General features: G+C 44.5%; 1 protein-coding gene across 2 annotated transcripts in view; it reads right to left on the reverse strand.

The window, feature by feature from the left end:
• Positions 1–14,360, reverse strand: part of LAMC2 (laminin subunit gamma 2) — an 83,885-nt gene that overhangs the window by 18,451 nt on the left and 51,074 nt on the right. For both annotated transcript variants that reach the window (XM_009439410.5, XM_054656585.2), the window contains 6 exons: positions 10,826–10,961; positions 7,937–8,035; positions 5,466–5,602; positions 4,220–4,342; positions 3,110–3,299; positions 720–832 (listed from right to left, as the gene is read on the reverse strand). In XM_009439410.5, the coding sequence (XP_009437685.3) occupies positions 720–832; positions 3,110–3,299; positions 4,220–4,342; positions 5,466–5,602; positions 7,937–8,035; positions 10,826–10,961 (798 nt within the window). The remainder of the gene's footprint in view (positions 1–719; positions 833–3,109; positions 3,300–4,219; positions 4,343–5,465; positions 5,603–7,936; positions 8,036–10,825; positions 10,962–14,360) is intronic.

Raw genomic sequence — 14,360 nt, forward strand, 5'->3', positions numbered from 1 at the left:
TGTGTTTCATCAACTATAGACAAGAAGTAACGGTGGTATTTATCTCTTATGTCCGTTGTGAAAATTAAATTAGATAATTCATATATTATAATCTATCTGGCATACAGTAAGAGTCAATACATTGTTACACCTTTCTGCTTCCGACTTTATTTACTGCATCAGTGACATGGAAATGGTGCATGCTAGCCACGCTTCCTTTTTAGGTGAGTGAGTGCAGAAAAGCTTAAGGAACTCTTGTTAAATAATTCCAGTTGAGATTAGGAGGACCCAACATGTGAAATCCAAAAAAAAAAAAAAAAAGGAATTAATAGAATACATGATGACTCAGACAGGCTAGCATGGAGTATAATCTCAAAAGGAAAAGCTGCTCAAGGAATAAATAAGACTGTGTTGTAGGTGCCATTTCCTAGCTAAGGAAATGTGTCCATTTATTGTAGATTATCTTTCTCACTTAATCATCTTTAATAAAAATTCAGTGGCCCTTTTAGCAAGATAGCATCATTTACTCTTCATTGGTGCTGGGTGCTGACATCTTTTTAGAGAAACATTTCTTCTAAAAAAGCTTCTGGAATATAAAAATTCAGATTGAATCAGTGATTCTAAGTCAGGATCATCAAGTAACTTATCTATTTGTTTGGAGACTGCCGCCACCTTAGAGAGCTGAATCAAATTAAACTAACACCTAAGAAGAAAGAAATTAATTTCTCGTAGCCACTTACTGTATTCTCCATATGTAGCTCGGATGCGGAGGGCTGTGAGATTCCGCAGTAACCTTCGATACTCAAAGTAACTCAGCTGGGGGCTCCAATTACTGCTTGGATGCTCATTTAACCTGCATAATTTAAAATCAAGAGCTTTAAAAATCCGATTCTTACCACAATCCTACCTGTTATAAATTATACCTGAGGATACGGGAACAGCTAAGCCCCTTCCCAGTCCTGCTTAGAAGGGGGCACAGGACTGAGAGCCACCTTTTCATAGGCATGTACTTGGACCTTCCTCACTCCATGGGGAGGACAAACCCCAGAGGAAGTGATGGAGGGCATCCCAGTGTGGGAAGTCCAGATCCAGGGGTGACATCACCTGAAACCATGATGATTGCAAGTTCTCAGACACCACTTTCTATTCTTGGCCACCCATAAGCTAGTATTAGGAACATCTCCACGTTCCAGAAGTTCTGATTCCAAGAGCTACTATTCTTTTTTAAAAAAAAAATTCATTTATTTGTTATCTGAGCACACTTTACTTACTTTTTTCAAAAATCAGTTTCCACTTTTACATTGTCCACACTTAATACTTTTTAATTTGGCATCATTTTGGCTCACTGTAACATATCACCAGCCCCTGTGCTGTTCTTCTAAATTTTGTTTTGTTTTTTACTGAAGTATCTCATCCAGGAACAACCCTACCCACCTTCGTTTCATTCACTGATTTGTTAAATAAAAGTTGACTGTGCACTTGGTTTGGGCTAGAAGCTATGTCAGGCTGGAGGACACAAAGACAACAGGGAGAGGTGATCACATCAAGCCAGGGGAGTCAGGTGGGTAGACACAGTTATAATACAATGCCATGAATGCTATAACAGATGCATGCACAGAGTACCATGGAAAAACAAAGTGACTGTAACTTTAGCTGGGATTCTGAGAAGGCTAATACAAAGGAAGAACATGTAAGCTGAATCTCAAAGAGTAAGTTCACAAAGCCTGGAAGGTGGGAACGAGTATTCCAGGCAGGAGAGCTGTGTGTGTGTGTGTGTGTGTATCATTAGAACACGTATACTTGGATATTTGATCAATTCTTTGTTTGTGTTCTGTGGGTCTTCTTTTCCCTATTGCCATTACCCCTGCCTTGGGTTAGGCACCTAACCACTCTCAATTGGGCCACTCTGAATGTGTTCTGATGGTCCAGTTAAGGACCCGACCCAAACTATCATCTATATGGTGCCTGTAGTTGCACCTAGCCTTCACACCTGACGATCACACTTCTTGACTTAACAATCTCTCAATGGCTCTGCATCGTCTTTCCAGCATGGACAAGATCTAAGCTCCTTGACATGACATACAAGGCCCAACATGATGGGTCCTTTTCCAACCTTTGCAAATGTATCTACCCATCTTCCTTATGCATGCTGTATTCCAGCCATAAATATTGCTTGCCAGTTCTCCCCTATATTATGCCTTTCTGCATCCCCACATATATTCACATGTGAAGGTTGCCCTTCTCTGACTTTTCTCCCTGGAAAAGCCCTGTGGACCTTTCCATTCTTAGACCACACATTGCCTCCTCCTGAAGGTTTCCCTGACTCCTCCAGGCAGAATCGGGCACTTTCCAAGACCCCATGAACATGCACCACCCCTAAAGCAATTATCCTACTGTATTATGCTTGCTTTTTGACATGTTATACATCGTACTAGACCATGAGCTCTTGGAAGGCAAAGACCATGTTCCATCTTTATTTCCCAGCCTCCAGTGCACTACTGAGCACTTAGTAGGCACAGCTCCCTTCCCCAACCTCTCTGCAAACACCATGCAGAATCCCTATTCTACAGGATACTGTGCAATCCCTGTAGACACACACAAAGCCATCCATAAAGTCACTCCCACCTCTTTCTCCTACCTCACTTCTGACTGCACTCCTATCGCCAACTTCATGCTTCACTCGTGCTCAACCACCTGGAATTTTCTAAATGCACAAACCTTCTTCAAGCATTGCATTTCCTCTGCCTTGTTAACCTTTCCTCCCTTCTCTTTCCTTAGAGGGCTGCCTTTCACATTTGTCATGTGGTCCTGGGAAGCTTTCCTTCATCATTCCAGTGTGGGTCAGTCATGCCTCCTTTATGTGCTCAGAACTTCTGTGTCCACCTTGCCTATTTCTGTCCCTTGACAAACTGCACTGTAATTATCTATTCATTTTTCTCTCCCATTAGCCTGTCAGCTGCTTGAGGGAAGGAATCATGTCCTTTCTCAGCACATAGCAACCTTCATGGTACGTAAAAGGTGCTCAGAAAGGCTTGTTGAACAAATGAATGATGATTGAATGAATAAAGAACAAACTTGAACTTCAATCATAGTTTGCTCTAATTGACCTACTTATGGTCTCTCTTTTTACCTGAATGTGTAAGTCTTGGTGAGCCCACAAGGCAGTGTCTTGCCAAGTGGCATCAAGGGAGCTGTGATCCGTAGACCAGCACCTTCCAGAATCACATCATGGGCAGATGGGTGTCTGCCTCCTCTGTCCACACGGTAGTCAAAGGACAGGCTTTGCCCATAGCTCACCTGTTGATTCCCAAGAAATTTGGCTGTGAAACAGAGTTTTAAAAGATTGAGATCAGTTGTGAAACTGGAGAGGCAAACACATGCAAGTTTGCACTGGTGTCGGCAATTTCTGTTGAAGTCCTGTGTCATGCTGCCCCAAAACTCCTTGCTAGGAGAGTCAGGACCTGGTACTGGACATGGCTATGACACTTTGGGCTATGAAGGAGAGTTAGTTACTGAAATGATAAGAGGGCCTTGTTATAAGACAATTCCATCTATTAGGTGATTCATGATGTGGCCCTTATGACAGACTGTTTTGTAAAAATCCCAGGCCTATCAGCATAGCACAACTTGTTACATAATGCTTTAGTTGACAGAATGCCTTCACAAATATCACATTTGCTGGCAATAATTCTGGGAGGCAGACATTAATATTCCCATTTAACAGTAGAGAAAACTGAAGTTCAGAGAAGTTAAGAGAACAACTTGCCCAAGAATCACATATGAGCTAAGGAAACGAACTGGGATCGGAATTCTAGCCAGCGCTTTTCCACCAAGTCACGTACCACTGATTGATTTTTTTTTTTTTAACTTACAGGTATTTGAAGTTTTAAGAAATTCTTTGTTTTTGCTTTCCACCTGCTTCTCAATAGACCCATAGGTTTGGCCACAGTCCTTGGTTTCTTGCCTTGGTGGTAAACGTAGAAACTTCCCATTTGATTAAAGGAGGTAGCTCACCCAGGGTCTGACCTCTGGGACACCACATTCTGCTCTGTTGGGCCATTCCTTAGTGACTCTCAAATCAGGCTTAGCCCCCATCTCTCTTCTGGGGTTGCACTACCTGGAGATGCTGCTACCCTGAATGCAAAGTTATATGGTTTCCACAATTTCTAACTCAATTTCTCTATCCTGACTTCCTAGTCCTATAAGCTGGCCTCTATAGGAGACATTATTCCTCACATACCAGGAGCCACAAAATAGACAGGGTCTAGTCGTTGGGCTGAGCTAAACACATCTTGATGGCGCTGCGACCATTGGAGCTTTGCAGGAGACCCATTTCGTTGGACAGCCTTCCAGCCATCAACATCTGGAACACAAACATAATCAGTCTGCATTGGACAAGCCCTCATCATCTATTAAGTTAAACAAGGAAAGATTTGCTTGCCAACAAGTCCTAGTGGTGAGTAGAAAGTGGGGTTTTCTCAATATTTCTGCATTTGTAAATGGTCCTTAAAATTCTGCATGTATCTCTCTATGTGGCTCTCAACTTCACGTGCTCCCACCCCGCAGCTGCTATGATTTCTCATCTTTGAGTCTGACTCGTGATAAGATAGCAGGTTTTCTTCTGCCTGTAATTTGCATTTTTTTGTATTTATATAAACAAGCTCTCACCTTAATGAAGTGAGAGGGTCCAGTCTTTTCATTTTTTTTTCATTTGTTTTTTTTTTAAGACGGAGTCTCGCTCTGTCACCCAGGCTGGAGTGCAGTGGCGCGATCTCGGCTCACTGCAAGCTCCGCCTCCCGGGTTCACGCCATTCTCCTGCCTCAGCCTCCCGAGTAGCTGGGACTACAGGTGCCCGCCACTACGCCCGGCTAATTTTTTTGTATTTAGTAGGGACGGGGTTTCACCATGTTAGCCAGGATGGTCTCGATCTCCTGACCTCGTGATCCACCTGTCTTGGCCTCCCAAAGTGCTGGGATTACAGGTGTGAGCCACCACGCTTGGCCCGGGTCCAGTCTTTTCAAAGGGAAACTCAGACTTAGTGTTGAAATAATATCAGTTTCCAATATTTTTATAGTGTTCTGTAGCTTGGGAACTAATTTCACATAAATCAGCTCATTTATTATATGTGAAAACAGCATTATTAGTGAACGTGAATTCCAGGAAGACTCATACACTCTCCAAACCAAATGAATGATTCCTTCGTGGTTTTGAAACAGATGGGGATGGAAAATTCAGGGAAATAAAAATCTACTCTCTTTTTTAGTTATTCTTTTAAGTTATATTCACTAGTATGAGTGAACTATTTTCAGCCTATGACTTTTTCAAGACATCAGGATATGCCTGAGTGCCCTGACAAAATAATGTACATTAAATACTATAAGAGAATTTCTAAAGAGAATCCATCCTGTGAATGCGGAGGTGGTTGTCTCTAAACACAAAGCCCTGTACAACATTAAACTAAAACCTAGAAAATAGAAGGCTTTACCTTGATGAAAAGTAGAGGTGATCTTATGGACACTGTATTCTGCAGAGCTGCGGCAGCTGGCTGAATGCCCATAGCAGAAACACTGGGTACAGCCCTCAGGGTTCCCCCCATCCAGATTATAGTAACCTGATCGACACCTGCAGTGGCATTGTAGAAATCAGGATATTATAGGTTATTTTTTATTCTATAGAAAAAATATGATGAATGAGTCAGCCTCTCTACCTTCTCTTCCATTTGGCCCTCTTAATTTTCAGAGGAGGGAAATACCAGATTTCGCATATCAGTCCGACCCCCAGACCACCAGATGGACAATCATGACCCCCCTAAATGAGACAGCATAAGAAACATTCACTTTCTGTTCCTTTGTAGAACAGAGCCACATTTGTCTTGGTGGTCTGGCATCTGAGTAGTTGGCCAGTCCTTGGTAGGAAATTGAGTGGTGGTCAGATGAGCAGAATGGGTGTGGGCAGGGCTATGCAATGCTGCCCTGTCCTGGAGCTACTGTTTAATGGGGACAAAGACTGGGAGGTGGGGACCAGGAAAGGTGAGGCTCCTGCCTCAGCACCACTCAGCTGTATTGACCCCCTCCCCAAGACCACTTAGGTATTGATCCCCATCTCTGACTCTTGTACCTGAGCTCTGGCTCACTGGGGAAAAGGGCAGGTGAGGATATGACAAAGAAAAAGGATGGCTAAGACACTCTCCAAAAGCCAGGTGTAGGCTTGCATTCCACCTCTGCTTCCAGCTCAATCCCTCCAGTGGCTCCTATAAGAACCACGACTAACAGGCGCATCTTCGATGCTGGAGTCACAGAGAAGAGGGCAGGGGAAGCTGGGGAGGACTTGTTTGTCCTCTGCTCAAGTTAACTACATCCTTCCACATGAAATAATGGGAAATAACGATAGTTTCAATGATTATTTATTTAGCACTTATGTTGTGCCAGGCACCTTGTGTGTGCTCTCTCATTTAACCTCCCTCCAACCCTATGAGGAATTGCTATTTCCAATTTTCTTAGATGAGGAGACTAAGGCCAAGAGGTTAAGAAACTCTTGACATATAGCAGGTACGTAGCTGAGGCAAGATTGAAATTCATGTACATCTGTCTCCAAATCATGTAGTCTAAGCCACTGCACCACATGTTGGGGGGAATGTTCTGAGTACAGTATCACAGAAAAGCAGGGTAGCTGTGAAGAGCAGGTGCTTCAGAGAACAGTTGTAACTAAACAAGCTTTGTTTTTTCTCTAAGAGCAAGAGTTGAAAGAATTATTATGGTTTCTACGGAGAAGAAACCTGCCGATTAAAAGAGCTTAAAAAAACAAGGAAGGATGGGAGGGGAGGAGTGGGGAGGGAAGACAAAAGAAGGGAAAGGAAGGGAATTAGGCAAAACTAAATGATTGTGTTTAGGAACACACTGGGGTCATAAATTATGAAGCAAAGAAAGAAAGCGATTACCATAAAAGTCAGAATAGAGGTCACTTCTAGGGAGGAGGGGGGCATTGTCACTGGGACGCAGTTTTAGCAGAGGTCTATTTCTTACCATTGGTGGTGATGACATTTCTTTTATGTGGCATTCTATTTCTTTCTTTTATTTTGAAATTAAAAAGGCTTTCGACAAGTGACTTCCCTTTTAACACTTAAACTTTATGTCCCTGCCTTCACCTCAGCTGCCAGAAACCCCTGAAAACACAAGCTAGGAGTGTATTTGACATTTCCTCTGTGCAGGTATAAGTGACTGGCAGGGTGCCAAAGAACTGCTTTCTTACTTTTAAGGAAATGAGGAGGAAGCCTTTGCTTCTGACGCCAGCCTCACAGCCCTCTGCTCAACAGCCTCTGGGAGGGAAGAGTTTAAAGCCAGAGCACAGTTGTACTTAAGGCACGTCCTGCACCGGCAGCTTGCGGGGATGGTGCCTCACTGCTCTACCTCCTCCAGTGTGGCTTGGCCCAAAGGGCTCTTACCTCCTCCCAGCCCCATGCCCATTCATGTGTGTGCATGTAACTGCCATCCTATCCCCAGGGCAGTGCCTTTTCTGTACACAATGGTTATATATGGCCATATGCTGTGATAGGCCCTCTTACAAGAATTTTCGCAGCATGTTTAATTAGTCCAGGCCTTTCCTGCAACCAGCCTGAGTCCCAGGATCTCACTATTGATTACTGCCTCATACAGAGCACCTGGGATTTGGAGCCAGCTGGTGGGAGGAATCTCTGGGGTCCTGTGCCTCTCCCAAAGTCAAAACAAAGAGAGGGGGCCCAGAGCAGAGTATGGAGTCCAGTGAGATTTGGGTGCTCAGTGTGTGTGTGTGTTTTTGCTGTTGTTGTTGTAAAAGCTTAGTTTTTGAGGACAGAGAGCAGGAAGAAGGTCATCAACATTTGTCAAGTATCCCTTTTCCATAATTACACTCGGAGGATTAATTCTCATGCTAGTTGGCAAGGGACTCTCTGCTGTTTGTAGGGCCACAGTTCACACAGACCTATCACAGCGTTCTCCAGTGACAGCTGGCTTGCAGACACAGCGGCCCGCGTCACAGGGCCCTGCGATGCCAGCTGGGTCACAGTCACACTTGGAGTCTCTGGGAAAGAAGAAAAAGAAAATTAGGGACATGCTTCCAAATGCTTCACAACTATGCACATAAAAATCAACTGCTCATGAGCAAACATCACGAAGCTGGGCAGTCCTTCTTCGATGAGGCTTCTCCTAGCCATCCTCGCCCGCGCGGACCTCTCTCACACACTTAAGGACTCACTTGCCTACACCAGTGCTGCTCAGAGTGTACTTGGTGGGTAGCAGCTGGGCCGAGAACTGTCTGCCACTCCTAAAGAGAGCAGGGGTTTGTGCCAGAATGTAAACCAAGTTCATCACTCAACTGTTTAGTTTACTTTGGTTCACTGTTTGGCTCAGTTTACATTTTTTAAAAAAATTATCATTTGTTTCCCTATTGTTTAATTAAATGATGTCTGCTTTTTATCATGATTAATTCCATCTACCTGCTATTTTATTCCATTCAGTTCTTTCTGTTGGTAATTCCTCAATTGAGATATAATTCATATGCCATGCAATTCACCCATTTAAAATGTACAATCCAATGGTTCTTAGCTGATTCTCAGAGTTGTACAGCCATCACCATCAATATTAATTTTAGAACATTTTGATCATTCTGGAAAGAAATCCTGTGCCCTTTAGCAGTTGTGTCCCCCACCCTGCCACATCTCTTCCCTCCAGTCCCACTTCCAGCCCTCGGCAGCCATCAGTCTACTTTCTGTCTCTCCAGACTTGCCTATTCTAGACATTTCCTATCAATGGAATTATACCATATGTGGTCTTTCGTGACTGGCTTCTTTCACTTAGCATGATGCTTTTGAGGTTCATCTATGTCATAGTATGTGTCAGTACATAAATTCTTTTTGGTGACAGAATACATATATTCTTTTTGGTTACTGTTTTCACTTTTCAGCTATTATGAGTAATGTTGCTGTGAATGTGTGTGTACAAGTTTTTGTGCAGATATCTACCTTCTCATTTCTCTTGGGTGTATACCTAGGAGTGGAATTGCTGGGATTGCTGGGTTTAATAGACTTTTGTTTGTTTGTTTGTTTGTGGCAAGATTTTCTCAATGAAGGTATCAGAGCTTTCACTGAATTCTGGCACAATCTCCCTATCTCATCCATCCCTGCTTCAGTCACCCACTTTGCACGCAATCATGTGTTTTATCTCATTGCTCAAAAACCAAGTTTATTGTCTCTTCTCTACTGATCTATTCCTCCTCTGCCTGCCCTATGACCCCACCCAAATCCTGCACAAACCTGGAGCACACTTGACCCCTCCCTCTCCCTCACATTCCTCATCCAGTCACATTCCAAGTCTAGCAATGCTTATGGCTGGAATTTCTTTGCCAGTCTTTATCTTTGAATTCTCACGGCCTCCTTCCTTCTTAGCTCCCTCTCTACTGCTTATCTGGACCATCTGACAAACACATATTCAGCATCTACTGGGTGCTCAGAACCGGGGATGCTAAGAGAAATAGGAACAGTCCCCATTCCATAGGAGTCCTATGCCAGGTCAGGTGTGTGGATCGCAAGGGCAGCAGGCACAGGGCCAGCTGCAGATGCACTGGACATCCTCAAGGTGCCTCTTCCCACTCCAGGCATGGGGACACAGAAGCAAACAAGACAGAGCCACAGGGGGCTTACATTTTAGTGGGAGAAATGGACAAACATGAATAGAAAATAAGATATGGAGTGAAACAGCAGAGTGAGAACACAGAGGGGTGGGACTGCTGCAGAAAGGCCTCTGTGAGGAGATAGTGGGGTGGGGATGGAGCAGGAGGCGCTGCACGGCTTCGGGGAAGGCAGAGCTCTCCAGGATGTGCCAAGGCCACATGCACTTGGCTCTTTGAAGAAGGGAAGGAAGGCTATTGTGGCTTCCCTGCGGAGTGCAGGGAGCAGGGAGGAAAGTGACGAGAAACCAAGCAGGCACCTAGGCTGAGGGTGGAGAGGGAGGAGGACCTTGCAGGACCTTGATAAGTTTTATCTCATTCTGAATTGGGGCGGGGAGGCGGAGCTAACAGAGGGTTATGTTTTAAAAGGGTTACAAAGGAGGAGTGGGGCAGGGGTGATCTCTGAAGACCATCTGAAAGGGTCAGGGAAGGCCGGACCAGAACAAATGCCAAGAGAGTATGAGAACTTGGGACCTTGACAACTGGGACAATGCAGTGTGGCTGGAGGGCAGCTCCTGTCCCAGCAAGGAGCCAGCAAAGTGGGCAATGGGACGCGCCTCCTCTGTGGGAGCCTTGCTAGCCAATGCCCAATGCTTCACTGCCAAGCCCCTGCCAAGCCATCCCAACACCTGCCAGCTCCGCATCTCTGCAGATTGGTTATGTGACATTTAATGCATGCTCATCTTCCAAAAAATATCCGAGCAGGGATACAGGATATTCCAAACTAAAAGGGATCAAGATTATGCAGAACAGTTCCACCCAAATTCACTGGGGCCAAAATGGGTCCCAGGTTACTTGAAGGACTTGTTGCCTCCCTTCCAGTTCATCTAGAGGGAAGCAATTGCCAGAGAAAAGGACATAGGCTCTGGACCCAAAACTCTGAGCTTAAGTATTAGGTCCAGCCTCACCAGTAACATCAGGCAACTTAACCTCATATGGTTTAAGTTTCTTATCTTTGAAATGCGTATAATGATAATCCCAACCTCTTAGGGGTATTGTGAGGATTAAAGTAGATAGCCCACATGATGTACTCTCAAAGCAGTGTTTGGCACAGGGTAGGGGCTCAGTAAATACAAGTGTTTGCTAAGGTTTATATAATTGTCATCACTGAGTTAGTGACAGCCATGGTGGGATGCAAATACTCACGGCAGTCTCTGGTCTTGGGTGCACCCCGCATCCGTGAGCATGTGGAAGCCTGGCAGACATCGGTCGCATCTGGCTCCTGTCACACCTGGTTTACAGCTGCACTGTCCGGAGTTGTCACATCGAGCACTAAGAGAACCTGAAACCCACAAGGTAGGGGAAAGGAAAGAAGAAGAGGAAATATTTTAATGTATGCGGCATTGGAAGCAACTATCACCCTATGGGTGCTCCGTAAACACGAAGTAAGAAGCACCATCTGCTGCTTTTAACAGTCACTTCACATCGCCTGCGTATCACCGGGGATGGTGCTGACAGCTGAGGATGTCTTCCTCAGGGAGAGGAATTTAATTACTCATAAAAGCATTTGTCTTTGTCTGCTCTGATTGTGACAGTAGGTAGCATATTGCTCACTGCTTTTTAAAAGAAGTCCATCAAATCTTTAAGATCTCAAGGAAAATTTGTGAATGAGCACATTGGCCTCCTAGAAGAGAGTTTGTATCTGAAAGTGAGCAGCATTCTCCCTTATCCCTGGCAGGCAAAGCCATCTTTTAAGGGTCAGTGCTTATATGGTATGATTTTTAAGAGCATAAAAAGGGCTATTAACCAAAACTATCCACCTGCCAGGAGTGCTGGAGAGTGTCCCCTGTGGTACGCCCCCCAGTGAGATGTACCCTGTGTGCCTTACTTAGGGGACTGTACTTGTCTTATGATTCCACTTTTTACAGATATGCTCCTAGCTGTAAATGGGTCCTCTCAGATTGAGTGTTCATGAAAAACTCAGGGCAACAGAATGTGTCACTGTGGGATGCTGCCAGGTCTCACCACCTGCCCTTCCACACTCACTCCCATTCCAGCTCCACCTTCTCTCACCCAGGCCCTGCCTCGCACTCTCCTCCCTGCCTCCATCCTTGCCTCTCCACACTCCACAGAGAAGCCAGGATATTCTTTAAAAATGTAATTCGATAGTAAGGTCCTCCAGTGGCCCCCACTCTAAGCAGAATAAGATGCCAACTTCATATCATGATCTGCAAGACCCTACCTCTCTTACCTCATCTCCTACCCTCCTTCACTAGGTTCCAGCGACCCAGCTCTCTTGGTTCAGGCAAAGTGCTAAGCAGCTTCCCTCAAGGTATTTGCACTTGCTGCTCCCTCAGTCTGGAATGCTCTTTCCTCAAACTTCCCCTAGTTGGCACATTCTCAGCACTCAGGTCTTGATTAAATATTACTTTTCTAGAGAAATCTTCTCTGACTCCTGCATCTAAAATCCCATCCCACCCCTACCCCAGTCCTCAGCCCTACTTGACTTAGGATGATCTCACCTTATGTCACCTGCCGTATTCCCACTGCCCAGCATGGTGCCTGACACAAGGCAGGTGCCCAGAAATCTGTTCAACTAATGTGTGTATGCCAAGGAGGAGGGCTGGGCTGTTGTGGAAGGAGCTGAGAGAAAGCCAAAAGATGAGGTGGAAGGCTAGCTAGGTACACCTCAGCTACCTTATAATTCCCCTGCAATTCAGTGGAATTGTAAAATAATCTGTATATCTTTTTTTTTTTTTGAGACGAAGTTTTGCTCCTGTTGCCTAGGTCAGCAACCTCCACCTTCCGGGTTCAAGTGATTCTCCTGCCTCAGCCTCCCAAGTAGCTGGGATTACAGGCATGCACCACCACGCCCAGCTAATTTTGTATTTTTAGTAGAGACGGGGTTTCTCCATGTTGGCCAGGCTGGTCTCGAACTCCCAACCTTAGGTGATCTGCCTGCCTTGGCTTCCCAAAGTGCTGGGATTACAGGCATGAGCCACCGCACCTGGCCATGATCTGTATATCTTTTTTTTTTTTTTTTTTTTTTTTGGCTCACTGCAACCTCTGCCTCCCTGGTTCAAGCGATTCCCCTACCTCAGTCTCCTGAGTAGCTGGGACTACAGGCATGTGCCACCACACCTGGCTAATTTTTTGTATTTTAGTAGAGACGGGATTTCACCATGTTGGCCAGGCTGGTCTCGAACTCCTCACCTCATGATCCACCAGCCTCAGCCTCCCAAAGTGCTGGGATTATAGGCATGACCCAGGGCACCCAGCCTATATCTTAAGTATCTGTAATGATTAGGCTATCCATAGTCTATGAAGTCAAGGGAACATTGACCAGTCGCTACATGCTTGTTTTTTAAATTTATTATCTTTCTGTGAACTTTTAATTTACTAGTAGAATTCAAATCGATAAAGATATCGGTTCTGTGCCTGTATGAAGACTTTATGCAGCATGTGGAATGTGAAATAAATGAGTCGCATTTACAGTTTGAGTCTATGAACATCTACATATCAACTTTGCAAGGCTTGAAGGAGCCTTCAGTGATAATAGCATAAATGACATTTTTTGAGCATCTCCTTAGATGTTGAGTTAGGCACTTTATATGTATTAGCTCACGCTATTTAGTAGTGAATTAAAAGTTCACAGCAGAATAACAGATCAATTTCTGCATAATAGGAACTCTCAGAGGTTTAGGCAGGCAGTGACAAGTTCAGACCTGCACTTAGAAAGAGAACTCTAGAGCAGTCTGCAGGATGGCTTGGAGAAGGCAAGATCAGCATGTCTCCTCCCATGCCATGATGGCCTGGATTAGAGGGGTCTGAGTGAGAAGAGAAGGAGGGAAGCATTGTGAGAGCCACTGTGGATATAGAACAAACAGATTTAGGTGACTCTTGGGTTAGGAATGATGAGGGAGAGAGGATCACATTGATGACACTCAGGTTCCCAGAGTGCACACCTGGCTGGACTGTGATGCTATTTACCAAACCAGGGAAAACAGGAGGAGGACCAAGATCTCAGGTTGAATTATCAAGAGAAGATAATGAGTTTAGTTTTGGGTATATGAACTTGAGTTTCTAGGGGCATGTAAAGGTGGAAATGTTCATCTGGAGCTCAGAGTCTAGAGATGAAGATCTAGGAGCCCTCAACACACAGGCTGAATAGGAAGCCATAGTAAATGTGAGATCAGTCCAGAAGTAGATGGAGAGAGGAGGGGAAGTGGTGAGGACAGAGATAGAGCCCATCTATTAAGAGAGGATGATTGGAGAGGGAGAAGTCTCAGGGCAGGGTCTAATCAAACAATGAGCAATGGAAGGCAGGGAGGAGAGGTCTAAGGAGGGTGAGGGGAGGAGGAGAGAGGGAAGGTTTTCAGAGCCTAAGGCAAGAGAGCTTTTAAATAAGATGAGAATGAAGAGAGGCTATTTGGTTTGATGTTTAGAGACGTCATGATCATTGCTCTGTGAGTGGTCAGCAGAAGGAAGGAAAATTCCTTTTTGAATAATGCTCTGATAAGTAATGTTAAATAGAAGTCCCTCATGATGAAATTTGGTTGTTTTTAACATGAATGGATGCTGATTTGGGGATCAGAAACACATTTTTTCTGCATCCAAATTTATTACACTTTCAACTTCAGAAAACTCTCCCTGCAGTAGTTTTTCAGAAATGAATTATTTTAATAAAGTGGGGGAAGAAGTAATTCAGGCTCTAACTCTGAATATGACTAACTTATTTCAT

The sequence above is a fragment of the Pan troglodytes genome, chromosome 1 (assembly GCF_028858775.2).
Source record: "Pan troglodytes isolate AG18354 chromosome 1, NHGRI_mPanTro3-v2.0_pri, whole genome shotgun sequence".
NCBI lineage: Eukaryota > Metazoa > Chordata > Mammalia > Primates > Hominidae > Pan > Pan troglodytes.